This window comes from Xiphophorus hellerii, chromosome 17, assembly GCF_003331165.1.
Source record: "Xiphophorus hellerii strain 12219 chromosome 17, Xiphophorus_hellerii-4.1, whole genome shotgun sequence".
Lineage (NCBI taxonomy): Eukaryota > Metazoa > Chordata > Actinopteri > Cyprinodontiformes > Poeciliidae > Xiphophorus > Xiphophorus hellerii.
The window spans coordinates 16,002,845-16,025,493 of NC_045688.1; the positions used below are offsets into that span (position 1 = coordinate 16,002,845).

Below are 22,649 nucleotides of genomic sequence, written 5' to 3' on the forward strand. Positions count from 1 at the left end.
TTAAGTGATTTCCCGAAACAGTTCAATGATGTAATAGTTCTTCATTCTAATAATAGTGTATTCATTAGAACACCAAGAATTTGAAGCCCGGACAGAAAATGAGAACTAACCAAAAGAACTGTTTCACTTTTCCACCTTCTTCTTGTTTCTCCTGAGCTGTAGATTCCTGCAACTCCTCCAGAGTGACCGCCGGCTTCTTGGTTGCTTCTTTGATCGACGCCATCTTTGCCTGTCAGGTTCGGTGAACAGCCATGTCTTAAGGTTTGCCATATCGGGACACACTGATCCACTTTTTTCACTTCTGACACCGAACATCTGAGGTTTACTATCAGCTGATACCGATCCGATATAGAAAAACAGTTGAATTCACTCAGAACATTTTTTTTTAATGTATTGAATTACAAAATTATTTCATAACTCTGCACCAGTACAGTCCAACTAAATACACCAATAGCTTCACAAGCTTGGTGAAACCCGTAAAAACAACGCAACTTTAATTTCTTCAATCAGGAGTATAGTAGCAAATGTAAAATAAATAAAGAAACAAACTTTATTTATTCATAAATAAAGTTTAGAAATGTTGTTTTTCTATTGAAAAACAATAGATTGACTACCTTGGTCAAATATGTAAAAAATAAACTGCAACAACCCTTGTTTCAGAAATTCTAAGAATAATGTGCAATAAATAATCAAGCCTGACTCAGAGCACCAGGAATTTCACTGAATAGATCTGACTTACGTGTCGAGCGCATCGTCACCGATACCCGATCTTGAATCTTTTTCAATATCGGGACCCATACAGATAGTAATATCGGATCGGTGCATCTCTAGTTTGCCATCCATTTTTTAGAGAATGTATTGAAGCTGTTTAAGGCTTTGTGTTTATAATGTGATTAAAGTACAAACTTGCAATCTGTTCACTGTTTACGCCAAATGACTCCTAACCTGAGATTTTGTCGAAATTTCTCACAACACTATAAAAAAAGAAAAACCACACACACATCTTTTTCGAGACCCCAAACACAGCCAGAAGGCAAGACTGTGAGAATTTGTGAGTGATTCATCCATGAGACGGGAGCAGTCTTCCTCTGAGCAATATCTGGCACCAGCCCAACGCTCCGTTTTTAGGCCGCTTTCGCTCAGGAGAAATACTTCCCACGATCTATCTGTGTCAGACAACAGGACTGCAGATCTCCCTGACTCATCGTCAGCTGAGCTCAGGAGGAGACGGAGGACGGTGGGTCAAAACCCCAAGAGGAGCGGCTCTATATCGATACAGCAACGGTCTTGGGCTCCATAAGACGACTGCCAGGTAAAATCACGAGCAAGAAATGTGAGGGTACAGCATGGAGATGTGCAAAGGAAACCAAAATATGTTTCAACATACAATACGACTTTCCCCATTTTATATCACAATTAGTTACACCGAAACTTTGCTTCAGGAATGTCGTCAAATCCAATTCACCTCTGACGTCAGAACTTAGAATAACAATAAAGAAGCAGACACATTTTGTCATGTCATTTTAGAGCACAATCACGTAACCATGTTGCCTTCAGTTGTAATAAAAATGTTCTATATCTCCAATATGACTTTGGGCCTTTGTCTCTTTCAATAATAGTGATAATATACTGCTCAAAAAAATAAAGGGAACACTTTAAGTGTTAAACACCTGTTTAAGTGTTCCCTTTATTTTTTTGAGCAGTGTAGTTTTCTATTTCTAAAAAACAAAGCAGAAATAGAACAAAATGAAAACATTTGTGCATCGGGACCAGTTATATTCAGATCAGAGTGTATAAAACTGTGAAATATGATCTGAATAATTGTGCAATGGAGATGGACCTTTTTGGTTTGTAAAGCCTAATTGTTAAAAATATGAGGAAAACGGAAAGAAGCTTTAGTTTTTGCAAAATATGGGTTTCTTTGAGTACCCAATATATTGTTGGTACTAAAAAAGTATTAGATATCAGCCGGGGCGGTTTTTATCGAAGAACAACCATCAGTCTTCAGATGATTTTAATACAATCGTAATGAAAGTGTCATTTTAAGGATGCGTCATACCAACTTGGCGCTTCCGCTCTTTAATCTCGACACAGGACAGCATATTAGTTCTTATTTAGTGCATCATTAGCTGAAAAGCAAAAAAGCTTGCAGTTAAAAATGTTCAAAGTTGCAGGTCTCCCTCCGTCATTAATAATGCAGAGAGATTGTAAAACTTTAATTTTCAACCTGAATGCATTGGAGGTAACTATCCGATATGCGCGCTCCCCTTCACAAACAGCCGGGTCTTCGCCTCTGTGTGTGCAAACAATAGGAGAGTTATTTATATACCACGACTTGAGAGCTTCTAGTGAACTGCCATTAAAAGGGTGACAGTGGATCCTGGGGAGAGAGAGAGAGAGAGAGAGAGAGAGACAGAAAGCGATACAGCTCAGGGAGAGCTGTGACATTCTTCTAACATTTACAGACCCGACTAATTAACGGGAGCAAGTGTGTTTTTTTCCAGCTTAGCAGATTCTAATTTATCTTTTTGTCGCCGTAAGAGTGTGGGCGTTCTGAAAACACCTGACACACTCTTTTGTAAAGTTTTGTCCTGCTTCCCCAGCATGACTCCCAAATACACTCGCTGCTCACCGCTTTGGCTTTAAAGGCTTAATGAGACGTTTTCTCCAAATGTGAAGCACCTGGATCTACAAACCAATGCTGATGGTGTTATATGGAAAGGAATTGAGAGTCCAATAAACAGGTACACTGAAAAACAACTAATCTTACCAAGTATTTTTGGTCTAGTTTCTAGTGCAAATATCTTAGAACACTTGAAATAAGACAAAATTTACTTACACGTAACTTTTCAGCAAGACATAGGAGCTTGTTTTAATAATAATTCCTTAATATTTATGAAAAAGTGCTAGTTTGACTGGCAGACATTCTTCCTATGTCATCTGTGAAATAATAAGATTTTGTGAGGCCACCAAAACAGACAATGGTCAATCATAGAAAAGCCTTTTCCACCATTAATGTGACATAATCCAATTGAACTGCACAAGATAAACAAATCTGTCAAGAAGATGAATATAAAACTTTCATTTTTCTTTGGAAGGTGTCTGGCTAGCATCACACATCTTGAGTTGGGAATGTTTGCCCCAGCTACAATGGAGGAGCTCTCCAAATTTCCAAAAGCCTTTTAGGGAGACCTACAGGATGTTCTCTTGGTTCTGGATTGGGCAGACCATCCTAAAATGTCTCTACTTTTGCGAGTTTTGAGTTCCAGCTAATTGGTATTTCAAAGTGCTTATAATTTTATTGACCAAAAAGATAATAATTTCCTTGACAACTTCAAAACAAATATAATTCCAGACCATGATGGTGCCACCACCACCGTCCACTCTGGGATGTTCAGTGTTGTTCATGCATCAAACAAACCTTTGGGTGTTGAGGCCCAAACGCTGGTCCTAAGTACAGACTGAATACTGCACTCTAAATCAATGAATTCAGATGAACATAGGTGTGTAAAATTAAGCACCAGGGTATAAAGACTGGTCCCATAAACATTTATGATACCACGATTGAATAGCAGCCAATCAAAATCATGACAAATTCCATCTTGATCAGCTTATGTAATTGTTAGAGAAAACTAAATGTTGGTCTTTAGAAAGAAAACTGTGCAAGAACGATAAGTACGACACTAGGAGAAACTAACAAACAACCGTTCATATGATACTGCTCATTGTTGGGTCAGTTAGATTCGCTAGTTTTAGACTGAATCAGCAATTGTGACACCACCAGACCTCAACGATAGCGACCCACTCCAATCAATACTCAGAAACACACACACTGTGGAACCTCGTCAGAACAAACGCCAGCTTGCTCTCCAAGGGCACCTGGTAAAGCTGTGCAGAAAAGCACGGCCGTGGCCATCAGACTGCAAATTACAGCAGAAATCCTCCCCATCGCATGGCGAGGCTCCCTAATGGGCTGTTTAATGAGACCATCAAATGCAAATGGGAGTTTAGTTGTGACTCTCAAGAGTCCCGGCTAGGCATTTGTCTCCGGCGCATGTGAGGGTGAATATTCCACCTCTGCAATTTTCCATTCAAGAAGTAGACGCAACACTTGGCCCTGGATGAACGCTTGTGGGAAGTGCAGACTAATGTTGCTGCACAATGATAAGAGGTGTCAATTCTGTGGAAACATTAGGAGTAAACATGCAACTTGACAGAGTTGTTAGACTTTGATGGAAGAAATAAGCAAGGTGAGATAACAACGAACGAAAGAAAGAAATGAAGGACCCCTGGTAGAACTTTGTGGATCTATTTCTACTGCTTTGTTTTGGATACGTTTGCTGAATTTTCCACATGCTTTCTTTTTATAGAACTCTTTGAGCGCTTTTCATGAACTTCAGCAAACCTCTTCTTGTGATTCCTTTGGATACTTTCCGGGTTCTTTCCAGGCTTTGCACAAACTTGCGTGATTTTTTTCGTGGAACTTATCTGGTGATTTCCATGAGCTCCAACAGAACTGTCCGGATGATCTTCTGGATCCAGGAGATCTTGTTGAACTTACCCTGTGCTCTTTAGGTATTTACCAGGTACTTTCTAGAACTTACAAAGCACATTACCAGAACATTCATCAAATCTAAGTTCTTAGAACTTACATTAGAGGTATGAGGTATTGTCCTGGAAATCACTAGTTACTCGTCCAGAACTTAATTAGAACTGGATTTCCAAAACCAAACAGCGGTTTCTCTGGATGAGAAGTTTTGGGAGTCTTATTCAATATTGTGTCGATGGAAATGAGAAGACCTGGCTTTGTAGCAAGTTTCTTTTGGCTTGACGTGGTTAAGATAAACCATAAACCAATCGTTTTCCCTTTCAATTTCACTTCTTGATTGAATACATATGTAGTTATTAGTAACCCTGGCGAGGGAAGAGTGAAAACACATGCCATCATTCTCTAGTTTGTGATTATTTTCACAAAGTTTGGCCTTTTGGACATTTCTCGTTGCTGCTTGCAGCAAGGACACAGGGGATTCCTGCCAAAAGGGTTGACCTTTTCACTCACCACTCTGCCCTCCTGCAAATGGCTTCACTGGAAAGGCTGCTATCGGTGTAATCCCCTGCTCTATTGACCGACTGAATGCCAGCCCACGCTCTCTATCTACCCCTTTGAAGCACAATGGGAATGTTGGCTTAATCCGAACTGCGGCTGCAGTTCCATCAGCCATTGATGGATGGCTTTGGCGAGAGGTTTGATTTCCTGTCTCTGCCTCTGCTCGTCTTGAGGCGACGCACGGCTGGGTTCCGCGCTCCCATAACTAGGAACGCGGCGCATCCCTTGAAGAAAAACAACAGGTTAGGTTACAGTGCTGCATTAGAATCGAGCACGAGAACAAAATGTCACGTCCGTAGCGTCGCGCGTGGGGCAGCGCAAGTGGCAGGCTGATTGAAAGACCGATCGGGACAACTGGGTTAGTCGGTGGAAAAATAGATCAAGCCTGGCAGAAGAGAGAGAGAGGAGAACAGAGGGAGGCAAGTGGCAGCTGTCTGCCAGCTCCACCTGATGTAATAAATACTTAATTAGCATGGCACAAATGGTACCAAAGGATGCCAGCAGAGGAGGGCAGGGGGAGTAAAGCGCAGAGTGCATCAGTGAGACTCCCACATCCTCTCCTCCCTTTTGAGTGAATCTGACGGCTGTGACTTCCTGCTTTACGTTCTGCAGTGATGTGTCTGGTCTGACATGATGTGGCACCTGCGTCTAATCTCCCAGCAAACAAATAACACGCAATAATGTAAAAAAAAAAAACAACAACAAAAAACCCTCACATCTCCAGAAAATAAAAATTATGCAGGCATAAGGGGCTCACTCTTTTGCCCACGCATTCATCTGTTCTCTACAGCTCCCTTTCTATTACAAAGCCTTGTCGATATGCTTCTATTGTTGAAAAAATACAATTTTTGCAATTGCGGCGTTACCATGCAATAAAAATCACACGTTATAATTCACTAAAAAACATACCACATTGTCCTCTTACCACTTCCTGTCGTTTTCTTCATCTGTCCAGTCAGTAGTAACATCTGGTTGCAACTTTATGTTTGTAATTTCACTTTGCGCAATGGAAACACAGCATATGCGGTGGGACTGAAAAAAATGGTTTTGTTTTTTTCTTTTCAGCGCGGTCACTTCTTGGTGAAAACCTAGCGGCTGCAGAGGAAGATTAAGATTCAGTTTCATAGTAGCTTTCATTTTTGTACTCCCAAATGCATTGGGAAGACTTTTTATTTGGTTAAAAAAAAAAAAAGAACAAGAAGAAAAACTGATTAAATTAGTTCTTACAGTACAGCATTGTATTCTCAATTCCAGTCCTCAGGTCTGCTGAGGAAACACTGCCGTACAGAAAGATCGGGAAAAGAAATTGCAGGTTCACAAAGTTTGAAAAACTAGCTTGGTCTCCATTTTTTGTTTTACTCTTTCCTCTAAAACCCTAGAAGATTTAAGCCCTCCTCGGAATGACCAAACATTTAGTTGTCTGTTTCTGAGAACTGCTTCAGATGGAGTCGACTAACTTCTACCAACTAGCAAGCCAGACCGAGAACACTGCATCAATGAAACACTTTGAAGTTTGTGGCCTCAACATGACAAAATATCTTCAAGGGCCATGAATACTTTTGCAAAGTACGAATCATCAATAAAGAGTGGTATTTGACGCCAAATATACTTGACGTAGTAGTAGCAACACAAGTCACGTAATGTTTGTTTTTCACTTATTGCGTTATTGACTTTGTGAGGATTTACTCTCCAGTTTTCGGCCGGTGTTTCCTCGTGTCGTTATGGACAGAAATATCTCCCACCCTCCCCCCCGATTGATGAATTAGCCACAGTCCAGCTGCTGTTTATTCCCTCTCATTGTCTGAGATATTATGAAATGAAAGGTGGCTGTGAATCTGCTTATGGATGAGCCTTAGCTTTCCGCTGTTCACGGCTAATGGATTCATGAGCACTTCAGTAAATAGGCCATGGCACATGAGCGGGCCAACGGCAGCAGCTAGGCCATGAATAATGTACCGAGGCAAGTTCAAAAATGACTTCCGACTTGTAGGAGTTTTTTTGCTGAAATCCTGTTTTTTTGGGGGAGGAAAGTTGGAGGAAGAACCTTCAAGGTTTTGTTCTCTTTTCCCTTTTTTTGATGCTTCTTTACAGGATTTCTACTCTGATGCAAATGTGCAAACTGTAGCCATCTTTGTGGAGTTCAGATAATATGCTAATATTCTTTGTTTACAGAAGTACAGAAAAGCTTTGAGGACATTAAAATTGCTTACTGATTTTTGTGAGTTGCATTTACTTACAGTCAGTTTTTCATCTATTTCTCCAGTAAAGATATTTCATTTGCAGTGCTGTAAAAACACATTTACTTCCCTGTGGATTTCTCTTGTATTTTAACCACATTTTCCTTATATCACACCTTATTTTTTGATTCTTCTTGGGCCTGAGGCCTGATTACTTTTAGAGTCGGAGCAAAAATGGGGTTAATCCCAGTTAATTCATGATTGGTTAATCCATGATTCATGGTTACGTTTTCACAGAGGACCAGGTTGGTTTGGATAGCTTTTTTCCCTAAATGAAATCATAAGTTGATGATATTTTTCCAACAGACAGCTGTTTGACAACATGAAGTAGGCAATAAAAAAAAAATCTCCCAAAGCAATTAAAAAATACATTACAAACAAAATCTGAGCAGGACTGGGGAAGATCAAAATCACATGTGCAGGAATAATTGAAATGGTTATCTTATATTCCCCTCACGCTTCACCCCCCGCAAAAGAAACATTACTTTGACCCCCAAAACTTTTGGGAAAACATTCTCTCGATTGACGAGGTAAAAGGGCAAAATAAAAAGGAAATGAAAAAAAGAGAAAAATCTCTAGAAATGGCTGCACTTTCAATCCACTTGGTTACCGTAAGCTATGCTATGTAATAATGTTCACTATAGACCTAGTTTAATTTGGGTTTTACTTCTCACTCAATATTTGGAAATAATGGTGTTTATATGCTAATGCTGATGTTAACACTTTGCTCAAAGGTTCCAGTTACGTCTCTGGTAAAAACCGGCCCCTTATTCTACGCTTTGCTTCGCACAGACTGTCTGGACCATCGGTTGTTTAGAAACGATTGCTTCCTGTAAGCGCTGTTGAGGTTTTAAATTTTACCCAGTCGCTAACAGACTTTAACTCTAAAACAGCGCAAAAAATTGATGTCATCGTTCACCACTTCTCCTTCTGTTTGTTGATTGGCCCAGTAGAAAATTTAATAGAGAGAGTCAAAGAGAAGGGGAGGAAGCTCAGACTGTGCTGTGAAATGAGATTTGAATCAAGCAGAATAGCACAGGAAGGCAATGGCCAGGCTAGTTCTCTATCTATTTACTCAAATTACAGTATGTTGTTATCATTGGTAAAATAAATGAATGCAGCACTACAAATGCAGTCCAACCCTCTGATTTCAAACTCCGAAAGAATGTAGATCACCATTCACTCAGCATAGAGAGACGGCTCTTGATCAGTTAGCTAACAGGGGTCTAACCTGTCGAGTAGTTTGTGTTTAACCCAAAGGACAGAGCATCAAACATTGTTCTCATGACAAAGAACTTCTCAAATGATGTGTTAAGCACAAAAAGAGCTAACATGGCCTCCAAATAATCCTCAGGCTCAATGAAAAGCGCCACCTTTGCTGTTTTGGACATTGTAAGTGACCATCAGCAGGCTCGGACCTCTGGAGGACTGCCGTCCAACAGCTCTGGACAAACCTGCGAGCGGCTGCTAGTCCCTGGCACAGTTTTCATACAGATCCGATGCCAAAAGTGAGTCAGGTCTTTCCCCCAGGACGGCACAGCAGCCAATTAAGGCCTTTTCTTTTATGAAAAACATCAGTCATCGCTGAATAACATTAATAACAAGAGCACATCTATCACTGTCATCTGTATAATTATTAGTTACCCACAGACAGTAATAATACTCTCAGGGACGAGTAGCTAGAAACATGCTGCTAGCTTCTCAGTGACGCTAGATTTGCTAATGCAGCAGATATAAAGCAGCAGGGTTATGTTAGAGGTGAGAGTGTGATCCACATCAGCTAATATCTATGAGTCAGACTGAGAAGCTTGCAGCAAATCACACCAGTCAACTCTATTGTTTCCATACACTAAAATATGCAATAAATATGTTCGATGACAGAGTTTAATCTGTCAGTGCTAATATTTTGTGATTTAGTGGATCCTGGGGTTACTGAAACTCCTTGAAAATATGGCTGTTCTTATTATTATTCCTGAACTGTTTATGAAGGATCTGTAATAGAAGGCACAGTGTTCTACCAACAATGACTAAATATTACCGCTTGTGTGTCGAGTCAGTAAAGAAGAAGATATTTTGGTTCTCATTCAGACACTTCCAATCACATTCATTTGGGGTTTTTTTTTAATGCAACTCTGTTTCAGCAACTACTGACTGGTTTTAGGGCAATTTTTTGTTTGAGCAAAAAACAGTTCCATAAAAGGAAGTCACAAAGAGTCGTTCAACTAAATCGATTAAGGGAAGAGTGTGCACTTCTATGTTCATCCAGAAAAAATAGTGACCACAAAAAATAAAAAAGTACTTTAGATTCCAACAAAACTTGAAGACTGGTGTCTGCCAATATATAATTTAAACAATAAAACAAATGATTGACCTTTGGAGATGGGTAATAATTTTTCTGGATGCTCTTTTACATCAATAATCTGTCTTGTTGTGTTGCCTTCACTGTAGGCAGGCAATGTGTAAATAAAACTCCTGAATCAGGCTTTTTGTCCAGCGATTTAACAGTTATGCACATAATTGTCATCTCAAGTTAAACCTCCTAACTGGAACCTGAATGTGCGCCAAAGAGAATAACAGGAAAACAATTATAAAACAAAATGTGCTGGATAATAATCGAACAGATTCTTAAATTTTGAGTTTATGAAAGTCTAAAGTACAAGAAATACCTTTAAAAGGACGTCAGCCATTTTTAGGACGTTCAATGATTATTATAGCAGTGTATGGCTAACTAACCCTACGTGATGGATTAGGATTACATAACATGAATAATGAGTTTCAACTGATGAGATGGATTGATATACCAGCAGGTGTAACAGGTGGAAGGTGGACTGAGCTAAATATGAGGCCATCCTGAAAGTAGATCAATTTTTCTGAATAGCACTAGATGAGGTTTGACCTTACAGCAGGAAAAAAAACCCAAATATACAGCCAGAGCTACAATGAAATAATTTAGATACCAGCATATTCAAGCGTTAAAATGGTTCAAAGTCTGCTCAAAAAATTATTGAACAATCTTTTGCAATACTTTAAAACTGACGTTTACAGACGCTCTCCGTCTAATCTGATTGAGCTCGAGATATTTTACAAAGAATATCTTGAATCGAAAACCTGGCAGAGACGATCAAAATGATGTGGAAGAGCAATAAAAGCATAGAGTGCAAATTACAGTCTCAGTATTCCCAGTAAAATTTGTACAATTTTGCTTCAGAAACATAAATTGTAGGTGAAATCTAAGTGGTGCAAATGTTATATAGGAACAGAATAACCACATTTGATAAATAAGCCCTGTCTGGTCCGTTCAGAGACCAGACAGAGCTGCCTGATACGGCAGTCGGCACGCTGCTGCGCAGACAGGCAACCAGAGGAGGCCCAGCCTCGAAATCTCTGATTCATTGTTTGCCTTCCTCCGACTGCAGCACCCGTCCCTCCAAACGCCCCCCACCCAACCACCTTCTGACAGAAGCTCCAACTTCATTTTTCTCCCTCACCATGTGTCGTTTCAGCCACCCGTCTCTGTGACAGCACGTGCAAACAGAGCTAACAGAGGAACCTTTAGCTGCTGTGGTTACGCTCGGATGACTGTAAAAGCTCAATGGAAGCTGGAAGAAAAAGAAAAAAAAACAACGCAGAAGCAAATGGGGTTCTGACCTTCATATCTGTGGTTTCTGGAAAGAGATCCAAAACAGAAAAAAAAAAGCCATGTGTGAAAACACAGTTATTCAGAGTTTCGGGATATAAAACTGTTCCGTCAAACATCTCAGACTGCAAACTGACAAGATACGGCAAAGACAATAAACCCAGAATCCGGCAGCACCGTTAAAAGTTATCTATTTTTAGCAGCTTGATGAAGCCTGGAGAAAGACTGAATTAAAAAATGAACTGAGACTGTTCAGTCCAATAAGCTTCAATGTCACATCAGAAACAGTCGATCAGATATGGATCCGTCAGGCTTTAGCTTCAATTCACCAAACAACAGATTAGAGTTAGTCTCTGCCAGGCTGCTAAACAGAGCTAATTTAATTAATATACTGGTCTGTAATATAAAAACTAGAACGAAAGTCAAAACATGTCCTGGGTTGTGTTTTCTTTGTGTAGGATAAATGAAGTAAAAAAATTTTCCCCACTTGTTGACATAACAGCAATGTAATGTCGAGCTACTTTAAGCCATCTTTACCCTGAGGTCAGAGAATTTTCATTGGTGCAGACAGAGAGTCTGCACAGGAAAGCATGAGTTTGCTCTTTGCTTAATTAACAGTAGTTCAAAGACTTTAAAGTTCTAGCTGTTGTTTTAGAGCAACCTGTAATACAGTAACTAATATGAGAGGGACTCTACTCAGTGAATATCTAATATTTCAAATTTCCCGAATTACACTAAGCTTGGCTTTTTTTTTTTCTTTGAAAGACAGTGAAGTATTTCTACAACAATGGAATGTCCTGGTTTGAATATATTGCGATTAGGTAAGAAGAACCAGCCTACCTTTACACAATACGCAGTGAGCCAGCATGCTAGCTCTGCTATAAGACACCACATTGTTTGTCTTATGTGTGTAGATTTACCTACTACACACAGTAGGTAAATCATTTATAAAAACAAAAAATTAAAAGACAACTGGACACAGTGTGATGCCCTGTGGGACTCCATCTACAGTAAAAAACACTGAAAACAATTGATGTGCCATTTTCAGCTTAAGCTGCTTGGCAAGGAACATGTTTGTGGAAAAATGAAAGGAATCCACGTAAGATAATGTTAGAACTGTGTTAAACACTTTCAGACCAATCTCAAACCAAATCTTCTCCACTGAACATTTGACATTTTCTAAGAAATTAACCTCCCACTGTCTTGGAAGAAACTTGACTTACATTGGAAAATTTGTTATTAAACAGCTGTTGACACACAATTTAAGCACATAAAACATTTTTAGAAATAAGGCCTTAATTTGCGGCATCGTTATAAAATAACTGAGTCGAGGCAGGGGGAATTACTTTCGAACTTTGAGTAGGATCAAAATACATGATGTGCAAAATGGAATTGGCAGATTTGTCTTAGCTCAAGTAAAGGAGTGCTTCTCCAACTTGCTCCCAACTCTGAGGTGAAGTTGAAGAAGCACAAAGTGAAAACAGACTGGTTGAATCCAATGACTAATCAATAGCAGCTCCAGCAGAAAGTCCTTCTAAAGTGATCCTTAGGAGCGCCGGTGCACATCTAGCTCTGACAAAGAGCTTTGGTGGTGAAATCTGAGCGGACCCGGGCTTTGTTGACGATCCCGTCAGCCACGCCAACGTTGGATCAGCTTTTGATTTTATGGCAATGCACAGCTAAATGAGGGACACCTGAGACAGGAGCGGGGAGTTTATTCATTATTAAACTGCTGGACTGCAGCTAAATGTTTGCATTCAGGGAGAGGAGAGGAGGCAGCTGCACTTCTACGGGTTCCCCACAGCAATTGGTCATTCTAAAAATAGATTGCTCAAGTCTGGACTAGATGGACAAAGTCATCATTGCAGGCATGATTCATTCTCGTTCATTCAAGTGAATGAGCGGCAAGACGCTGAGGTGAGATCTTTGCTGCGGTCATTTAACTAAAAATTTAAAAAGGAGGTTCAATGGGCAGCACTGGCCTGAAGGTCAGCTTAAACTCTGTTTGGGTCAGCCAGGTTTAAAAAAAAAAAAGAAAATAGAAGAGGAAAGATCCTAATAAAAAGACACTGCACGTTGCACTAATCCGGCTATGAATGAGAGCGGCTTGCTGCAGCAGTTCCTTTATGCTCTGTCGATACCACAAGGGGATAAACGCTGAGCCAGCATCCAGCGCAACCTCACCAACACTGCAAACACTGCGGATTACCTCATTATGTGTCTGTTAACCCGTTTAAGCCTCGCCACGAATACAGCTGCAAAGGTGGCCAGAGAGATTTGGGATAACATGTCGTTCGTCCGACGGCTTCAACCCCTCTACACTATATACGTTTCTAATAAACTATTGACGGTTTCATTTGTTTGAAATGGAGCTAGGCGATTGCTAGGTACACTTGCGAATTTTGTTGACCAATTCCTAAACACTGTATTTCGACTCAGTTTACATAAACACATATACTTGTGTTAAAATATTTTAATTGACTAATATTTTTTTTCCTCTCAGAGATGTGCTATGACAAAATTGCTACTTTTAGTTTACAATAAATAAAATCTGCTCTTAACTTGATGCAGCTAGCTTGGAGGCTAGTTAGCCAGCTAGCAAGTGAATCGCTCGTCGCAACATTCTTTTTTATTTTTAAAAAGAAAAAAACATTAAATTGTGCACCACCCCAAGATTAAAATAAATTAGACATTTACATAATTGTTTGTTTTTTTTTTAAAAAAAGGTACAGTTAAACATCTTTAAAGCAGCTAATTACCCAGCTAACAGAAATTCACCTGTGTTATGCCTAAAGGTATGATTGCTATGGCTAACGTCAGACTCTTGTGCAAGAAGCAATTGGTGATGTTTGGCAGATTCTCAGGACAATGGACTTCAAATGTAACCTGTGTGTGTGTATGCATTTTTAACTGACCTACTTTATCAAAATGGCTCACAGAGTCATTAAATCACACCAGCAACCTCAGTTTGACAGGACAATGCGAAAGAGAGAGAATGATAATAAAAAAAGGAAGGCGGATTATATAATATTTTAAACCCAGAATGCTTCCTTTATTATTCTATATTGTTACCACCTTCCCCTTTACTATCACTTCCACTATAAACCACTGTCACCACCCTAACATTTGGAATCTTACCCCTATGCTTGCTTATGTTTGTTATTTTTACTTCACCAACCCCCTTTTTGTCTTGAAGACCAACCTGTCTTTAATTTTTTTTCCTGTTCCATTCTAACATTTTGCTTTGCTTTTCCTTTTTCCTTTTAGCCAGCGTCTGTGCTCTCTCATTCTTTCTAAGCTTTGAAGAAGAGCTGAAAAATCCTGAGGGTGATGTATCCTAGCAACAGTAATATCCAACTTATTCAGCAGAGGGATGAACCAAATGTAATATTTGGGAAGAAAGGGTATTTCTAATAAAATGCTTTGGACGAAGAGGTTGAAACAAATGCTGGAGGTATTACTACACTAAGAAGGTTAAGCTTAAAAACTTCCTGAGGTGATATGTATTATGTATATGTATATATGTATGTATTGAACTTATGAAGGGTCGCTTAAATCTGTGTACTGTACAGAAAGGACTACAAAATACTTGGTTGGGACAAACTGTGACATGTATTAAATATAACTGAATTTGAAATGCAAAACTGAACCTGGAAGAGAAATATACACTAAAACCGCCCCTCTGTTTCCAAGTAGCAATGGAACACGAAAAACGAATCATAACAGAAACCAAATAAGCTAACATTAGGATTGCTGCACAGCTATCTGCTACAAGACATTAGAAAAGCATCAGGTTAACTTTCGAATAGACTATTTCTTGTAATTTTGTTGGACAGATTATGATCTGGAAATTGCCTTTCAACATATATTCAAAAAAAAAACATATATTCACATATATTCATACTTCCCTTACATTTAACTTGATTGAGTTTCAGGGAAGTAAGGAGGTTCTAAAAGTAAACACCAGGACTGTCTCCTTATTAGAATAACAAATTATGTTAAAGGTGAGTTTGTTTTATTTTATGAAGCATCTTGATTGTTTGGTACATTTGGAAAATCATTTGTCCAGAGAAGTAAAAGGTGAGAGCTACCATGAGTTCGGTGTGTTGTCAACCGAGAAGCATCCAGATACTTTACAATCCAATGGTGATGTTGGTTTTCATCCAGTCAAGTGGTTTTCCTCCTAATTGTGACCAAAATCTCAGGGGAAAAAAGTGGGATCAAAACATATACCAAAAACAACTTCGTTCATAAAATTGATCTGTGGATTCGTCCCTATGGAGCAATATGTCACAAGGCCATTAGCAACAATCAAATGGTTGGAAAACTCCTGTCTTTACCCCACTGAGAATCTGTGATTCTTAAAAAGAAGGTGGATAAATAGAAACCAACTATCTAAAATACTAATGGGTCACCACCAGCCAGGATTTGGCCCAGAACTAACATCCAGCATCAACTTCCAGAGAGAACGACAGGAGCCATGAAGAAGAATAGTTCAACACTGGAAACATTGACATATTTGCTAATAAAAAGTGCTTGGAGTATACAAAATGTTTTTACTCTGTCTTCACCACATCATAAAAACATAAGAACATTTGCATCAACACCAAAACTGTTAAGTCATGACTGTAGATGCAAAGGAGCACAATCTTAGCAAAAAATGTTGGTGTCCTCTTTACTCCAGCATTGACATGGGGGATTCATTGTTCCGTTTTACAAAAACCCTGCAATAAGACACCAAAATCCCATTTGAGGGAGGAGATGAAACAAGAGGTGGAGTTTTAAAGGAGCAACTGGGCTGTTAAAAGAAAAACAAGTGAGTCACGCACTTAAGGTAGAGTTCTTCGACAAAACACAGGTGAGTAAAGCCACTCAAATGCCCTTCAACAAGATTCTTATAACCTATACAACAAAATTTTTTTACCAATTCATTTTGATGGATTTTAAAGTAATGTTACAATCTTGTGAAGAGTTACTGCTGATTTTTACAGTCCTCCCTCACCCTTTTGATTCCAGTGAGTGAACATGGCGACTGCTTCCAGTTTCCTATCCGAAGAACAGTTTCTGTGCTCCATCTGTCTGGATGTGTTCACAGACCCGGTCACCATACCATGCGGACACAACTTCTGTAAGACGTGCATCACAAAGCACTGGAACATCAGCCGCCACCAGCAGTGTCCGCTGTGTAAGGAACAGTTTGATCCCAAACCAGCTCTGCGGATCAACACCTTCATATCCGAGATGGCTTCTCACTTCAGGAATGCCAGGAGCTTGTCAGGACAAGTATCGGCCGGCTCAGGAGGGATTCTGTGTGAAGTGTGCACCAAACCCAAACAGAAAGCCTTTAAGTCCTGCCTGGCGTGCGCTACTGCCTATTGCCATACTCACCTGGAGCCTCATACGAGAATCACAGTGCTGAAGAGACATACATTGATCAATCCAGTCATGAAACTGGAGACCATGATGTGTGGGAAGCATGAGAGGCCTCTGGAGCTGTTCTGCAAGACCGATCGGAGGTGCATATGTCCAAGCTGTGCTGCGTCCGACCACAAGAAGCACCGGGTTGTCGCTCTGACAGAAGAGTGTAAAGAAAAGAAGAAAGAGCTGGAGAAGACCAGAGTTTGTGTTGAGGAGATGATTCAGGAGAGATTACTAAAGATGGAGCAGTTTAAGCAGTCGGTGAAGCTCAGCAAGCGGAATGCGGAGGAAGTGACAGCAGCTGTTGCGGAGGACTGTTCGGATCTCATCAATGCTGCAAGAAAAAGTCTGGATCATTTCATCGACGTGATTGTACAGAAGCAGAAAGCAACAGAAGAACAGACAGAAGGTTTCATAAAGGAGCTGGAAGAGGAAATCTCCACGCTGATGAAGAAAAGATCTGAGCTGATGCAGCTGTCGCAAATCGAAGACCACTTCCATCTGCTCCAAAACACCCCAACAATGACGGTTACCGCCAAGGACTGGACCAAGGTCAGAGTCCAGTCCTCCTGCGATGCGACAGTGAGGACGGCTGCAGCTCAACTGGAGACGATCAGAACAGAGATGAAGAAGCTCTGCGCTCGCATTGAACTTGCGAGAGTCCGGCTGTATGTAGTGGACGTGACTCTGGATCCGAATACTGCAAACCCCTATCTGGTGATGTCCGACGATGGGAAAACTGTACGATGCAGTGATGTTACACAGGTTCTCCCAGACAAGCCAGAGAGACTGTCAGCCTTTGGAATCTTGGGAAAGCAAAGTTTCTCCTCAGGACGATTTTACTACGAAGTTGAAGTTAAAGGGAAAACTAAATGGGAATTAGGAGTGGTCCAAGAGTCTATTGACAGGAAGGGTGAGAACGCCATTTGCCCTGAAAACGGCTACTGGGCTGTATGGCTAAGAAACAGCCATTACAGAGCTCTTACCGGGCCCTCTGTGCCTCTGGTTTTGGTGTCTGAGCTCCAGAAGGTGGGGGTTTTTGTGGATTATGACGAGGGTCTAGTTTCCTTTTATGATGCTGAGGCAGCACATCTCATCTTCTCCTTTACTAGCTGTAACTTCAGTGAGAAACTCTATCCTTACTTCAGTCCCTGTCCTAGTGACGGTGGCAAAAACTCAGCCCCTCTGATCATTTCCAGCATCAGCCACACATTAAACTGATGGCCTAAATGCAGTCACATATCGCTTTAAGAAAACATTTTTGATTTACTCAAGTTATACTTGACGTAAAAATGTATTGATCTGAGACATTTAAGTGATAAATGAAAAGCAAAGACAGAAGAAATCTGTAAGAGGGAGAAGAGAGAGAATAAACCAAACAGCTTTTGGCTGAACCTCATTTCTAATAATTTTCTACATCTTGTTCTACCCTTTGTTGGTAGTATTACAGTCCGTTACTCCTCCTCCCTCCTCCAGACAGAGTATGAACTGATATCAAATGTTTAACTGTTATCTGAGAGGTACAGAAAGGCCAGCTCTGCTTTAACAACCTTTGTCAACGTCCTTGGGTGGAGAACTGGCAACAGGGACAGCTGGCTGATGGAAACAATCAGCTGAGCTAAACTAATGAGGTTCAACCCCACTTTGAGCTGTATACACCTGATCTAATCCAATAATTCTAGATATTACTCGAGATTTCTTGAGTACATTTGAAATTGTTTAAGATTATTTCTAATCCCAAATAATACAAAATGTTCCAGAGATATATGAAATGTATAAAACACAATAATTTCTTTGTGAGACTTTAAATAAATGTGGAATATCGATGTATAATGATAGATGAGAATGTGAATAACATGACTGGAAAAATCAAATGAGTCACTGAAGAAAGGATCTCTGGTGCCCTCTGGTGGTGGTTTAGATTTATTAACAAAACCTAATACCAGCAGTTGTGAAGATGTAACGATTTAAAACCTTGCTCTGCCTTGATATTGGTGGCTGGCCAATGCCAGGCAAGCTCTAAAGAAACATGAACATTTTAAGAATTTCTTATTTGATTTTTGTTTTGTTCCATCAGCAAATTTAACGAAGATGCAAGTTTTCACTTGGCCAATGATAGGACCACATCTAAATGATTCGTAAGATATCAAAGGATTAGGCCATGGAATAACATATTTGCCTCAACTTTGTTCACATAAGAAATAAATCTGGGAACATCTTGCATAGATTTGGTAATTCTGCATTTCTAACAACATTGACTGAATCTACTAAACTTAACACACACACACACACAACAGAATTAAGTATGTCATTTGTTTTTATTGTGTTACATGTGGCCATAAACTTCAGAGAAGTTACAGTTTCCATGGAGATACAGTAAATATATTCAATTACTTGAATAGGAAAAGGATGTGTGATGCATGTGTGTGGAAGTGAGGCGCCCCAGTTTGGACAGTCCCGCGTGTCTGGTATTAACGTGAAGTGGATTAAAAACGAGCGTGTGCATTTTGAAAAATAAAACAAACATTAAATAAGACAAAAGAACAGTGACCTAAAACTTTGAGCTGAAAAACAAATGTTCAACATAAACCCACATACAAAAGAGGAATAAATAAAACGATATTTCACAGACACGGCAACGACGACGTACAGTAAAGATGGCCGCTTCCCTCCACGTTTTGTGTGTTGAAGACAAGGGAGCGACGGAGACGGGAAGGAAAACTGCACTCTTCCTCCTGTGGCAGGGGATCGGCCTTTGTGTATCTACAGGCGGCGGGTGTCTACCTGTGGAGTCAGACTTCATATGGCACCGTCCACACTACAACTCTACAGTAAACCCAACCACAATCCAAGTCTGAATTCAAACTATACCTTCTGTTGCACCCTGCCCACACCACCTCCTTTAAGCTACAACTTCACCCCATGTCTGACTCTAAAAGGCACTGGTATGTACTTATTTCCACACATTCTACCATCTCAGGCAATGAGGACGCACGGGAAAAAGCAAACACACATACACTCGGGCCAGCCGGGTAACTTCCAGGGGTACAGCTGGCTCCTACGAACGCTACCGGTCTCTGTGTCCCGAAGCTTCCATCGCTTAACAGTCTGCTGACGGCGGAGGCAATCGGATATATGTAAACGTCGACAAGGCTAACATCATAACAGGCGAAGACATAAATAAAAACACATTAAAACAGTGCTGCTAAACTTACCAGGATGTTCTAGTAAAACTCAAACAGGAGGAGGAAAACGGTTTGTGCACAGTGCGAGTGTCCGCGTGCCGCTCCGGAGGCGCCGTCGCCCACCCGGATTATTTACACAGTGACTCCAATCGACTTCTACTCTAGCACACAAAGAGTTTGGCTGCAAGTTTTTTGTACATTTGGAATGCTCTTAACATGGCGACAGTTAGAAAAAGTCTACAAGTCTACGCGCTCCGACGAGGAGCCTCAGAACAGAGTCTATTCTAGGTTACATATTGAAACTTTGAGGCTCAAATGCGCTGGAGGAAGTGACTGATGGTCTTTATCGGACGTGCAGCGGAGCTGCTGCAGTCAGGCAGTGAAGTTCGAACAAAGTGTTGAGCTTTGATTTTGTCTACTCGGAGCCTATTTTTGCCGTATGCTTCTTTTTCTACAGTAAACACTACTTCCCCACCAATCCAGTTCACATGTTAAACTGTTGCTGGTGCTTGCTTGGCATTCGTTTTTAACTGAAGCACCACAAAAAGAAATAAAGGAGTTATATTTGGGCAAGGTTATTTACTAGAGGTGCACTCATGAACACCAGCAGTCAGATAAAAGGTTGTGAACACCATGTTGTAAAAGTAGATCAGTTCAGAGTTGTTTTCACACTTGTAATCTTAAGCAAAATTAATAAACTCTTGTTTATATGCTGACTGAAACAGCTTGTGCTAACCTCCAATTTGCAGCTATTTAGAAACACCAACAAGACGTAACAGATTCCATTTGGCATTCTAAAAGACGGCTCATACATCTACAGCTATGCTCTAAATTATTCATACCCTTCGTAGATTTTGAATTCAAATAATTATTAAAGAAAACAAACAAAAAGAGCCCCTTAAAAGATAAAGCAATATAAAAGGAGTATCAGTTTTGAAAAATCAAAGAATATTTGTTTTATTTAAAAAATATATGCTGAAAATAATTTATATTGTATTCTTGTCATTACCCTAATCTTTAGCACAGATCCTGTGTCACTTAAATTAGGACTTCTATACTTTAATGGTACTTCCAACCAGAAGAACTGTTGATAGCATTATTTACTAACTAAAAGTGATGGGGTTCTCAACTCCAGACTTATATCAACCTTTGCTTCCAAGTAGGAAGGTCTCAATCAAATCAAAGGTGTCGACTTTGCGTGCAGACTCTACCCTCTGTGGTAAATACAGATTTATCATTCATTTTCTGTCATCTCTAACAGCATACAATTAACTGGAACCAAATTGAAATGCGGAAAAAGTTAAAATAGTGTCGACTTAAACCAATAAGAAGCATGCTAACATCAGCTTACCACGTTAACACTGATCAGCCTGCATAGAAACATTATTACCGGAACATTCAGATATATATTTAGAAACAAATGATAAAATCATGAAGGTGTCACTCATTATTAAATGAACCACATTTAAATGAATTGGATGAGTAACCAATTATATTAGGACACCTGGTTGACGATAACAAGACGAATGACGTGCTTTAGCTCGTTTTTGTTGGATTTTCCTATAGCGCCAGTTAAAAACCGGCTACAGCACCAGATGCAGTTCAACACTAGAACCGGCTTGGTGGAAACATTGTTAATAAGAGTAATAATAAACGGCACCCTTTCAAACTTAGATGTGAGGTTTTTATACTTAAGTTGTTAAAGAGATGTTAAAATAGTGAGCATAAAAAAGCATTTGTTCTCACTCTAACCTTGAAGAAACTACCAATACTACAAAGTTAGACTTAAGAAGACAGAGTGCCGCTCTAAGATTCTTTATTACTAATCTCAACAAAAAGATCGGCTGGCTTAAATTAGAACAGTAAAAGGGCAGTGGTCACTGGGGTGTTTTAAAAAGACTTCATATATATATATATATGATTTTTTATTTTCTTGATTAGAGCATCAGTCTGTCTCAATGCTGAGGCGAGACCAAAGTGAATGTCCCACATTTCCAGTGCATTTGTGCCATAAGACAAAAATGGTCTCCAAAGGGTTAAAGTTCGCTACTTACAATATACACATAGAATGTGTCAAATGTGATCTATTTTGTTTTTCTCTCTAAACAATGACTTTGTATGCAAAAAGCGGAGTTCTATAGCTTCTGTTCCTTTTGTCCCTTGTGTTATTCTCACTGTCTTCTATTTCCAGATGTGGAATCGAGGGTGAATATAAGAGGATCTGATCACACAAAAATAAAAGTTGCACACATTGGACCACTCCGTTTTTCTTTCCCTTTTTTTCCATCGCGTTGGTTTGTTTTCTGTTCTGAGCAGGCTTCAGTAAAACACAAGATGAGATAGGAAAACAGAAAAGAGAAATAGAAAAAAAAAAAAGCACTAAAATTAAAGGGATCTCATGTGCGTGTGTTACAATCTGACCTGTGGTCCTTGTTTTTGTCTTAAAAACTTCCCTGTCATTTGAGGTGAAATGTGAAACATCAGAGTAGCATTTAAAAAAAAGAGCAAAAATAATGAAACAGCTAATAAAAAATGGCTGCTGTCTTTGCCTTTAACATCAAGGCAAGTTAATAAAAAACAGAAAGAAAAAAAAATCCCGAGAGGCAGTCGAGCCTTTTTTCCATGCGAAATCCCCTCACCGCCGCTCCTCTCTTTGAAATCCGTGCATCTCCGCGGAGATTTGGAATGGTGATGGTTGCGAATAAATACGTTAAAAACGGTCTCTTTCCGAGTTCTTCTGCTTTTCCAGGACACAAAGGTATGGGTTTGTTAAGCGGAGAGAAGGAGTGAGCTGGAGGTCCGCTCGTCTAAAAATCTCCAGTATGTGTGTGTGTGTGTGAGAGAGAGAGAGGGAGTTTAGGGTGAGGCCTTGTGGCCGCTACTTGAAAATGTAGTTGATGAGAACCTGAAGGACGACGAGGCAGGCGATGACGACGTAGTCCCGCTGCTGGAGGAAGGAAGTGTTCTCCGCCCGGCCTGCTGAACGCATCCGGAGCGCCGCGACGCTCCTTCACAACACAGATAGGAACCTTTAGCGCGCGCGGCACCGGGACACGTTTGTGTCA

General features: G+C 40.0%; 2 protein-coding genes across 9 annotated transcripts in view; one reads left to right on the forward strand and one right to left on the reverse strand.

Moving 5' to 3' along the window:
* Positions 1 to 15,376: 15,376 nt before the first annotated feature.
* On the forward strand, positions 15,377 to 18,949 carry LOC116736493 (E3 ubiquitin-protein ligase TRIM21-like). Its single transcript, XM_032588992.1, has 2 exons — positions 15,377 to 15,839; positions 15,998 to 18,949. The coding sequence occupies exon 2, from the start codon at positions 16,007 to 16,009 to the stop codon at positions 17,618 to 17,620; it is 1,614 nt and encodes a 537-aa protein (XP_032444883.1). The 5' UTR covers positions 15,377 to 15,839; positions 15,998 to 16,006; the 3' UTR covers positions 17,621 to 18,949.
* osbpl8 (oxysterol binding protein-like 8) overlaps positions 18,699 to 22,649 on the reverse strand; it is a 70,106-nt gene continuing 66,155 nt past the window's right edge. For all 8 annotated transcript variants that reach the window (XM_032588986.1, XM_032588987.1, XM_032588984.1 and 5 more), the window contains one exon: positions 18,699 to 22,592. In XM_032588986.1, coding sequence (XP_032444877.1) covers positions 22,463 to 22,592 — 130 coding nt within the window. In that variant the 3' untranslated portion in view covers positions 18,699 to 22,462. The remainder of the gene's footprint in view (positions 22,593 to 22,649) is intronic.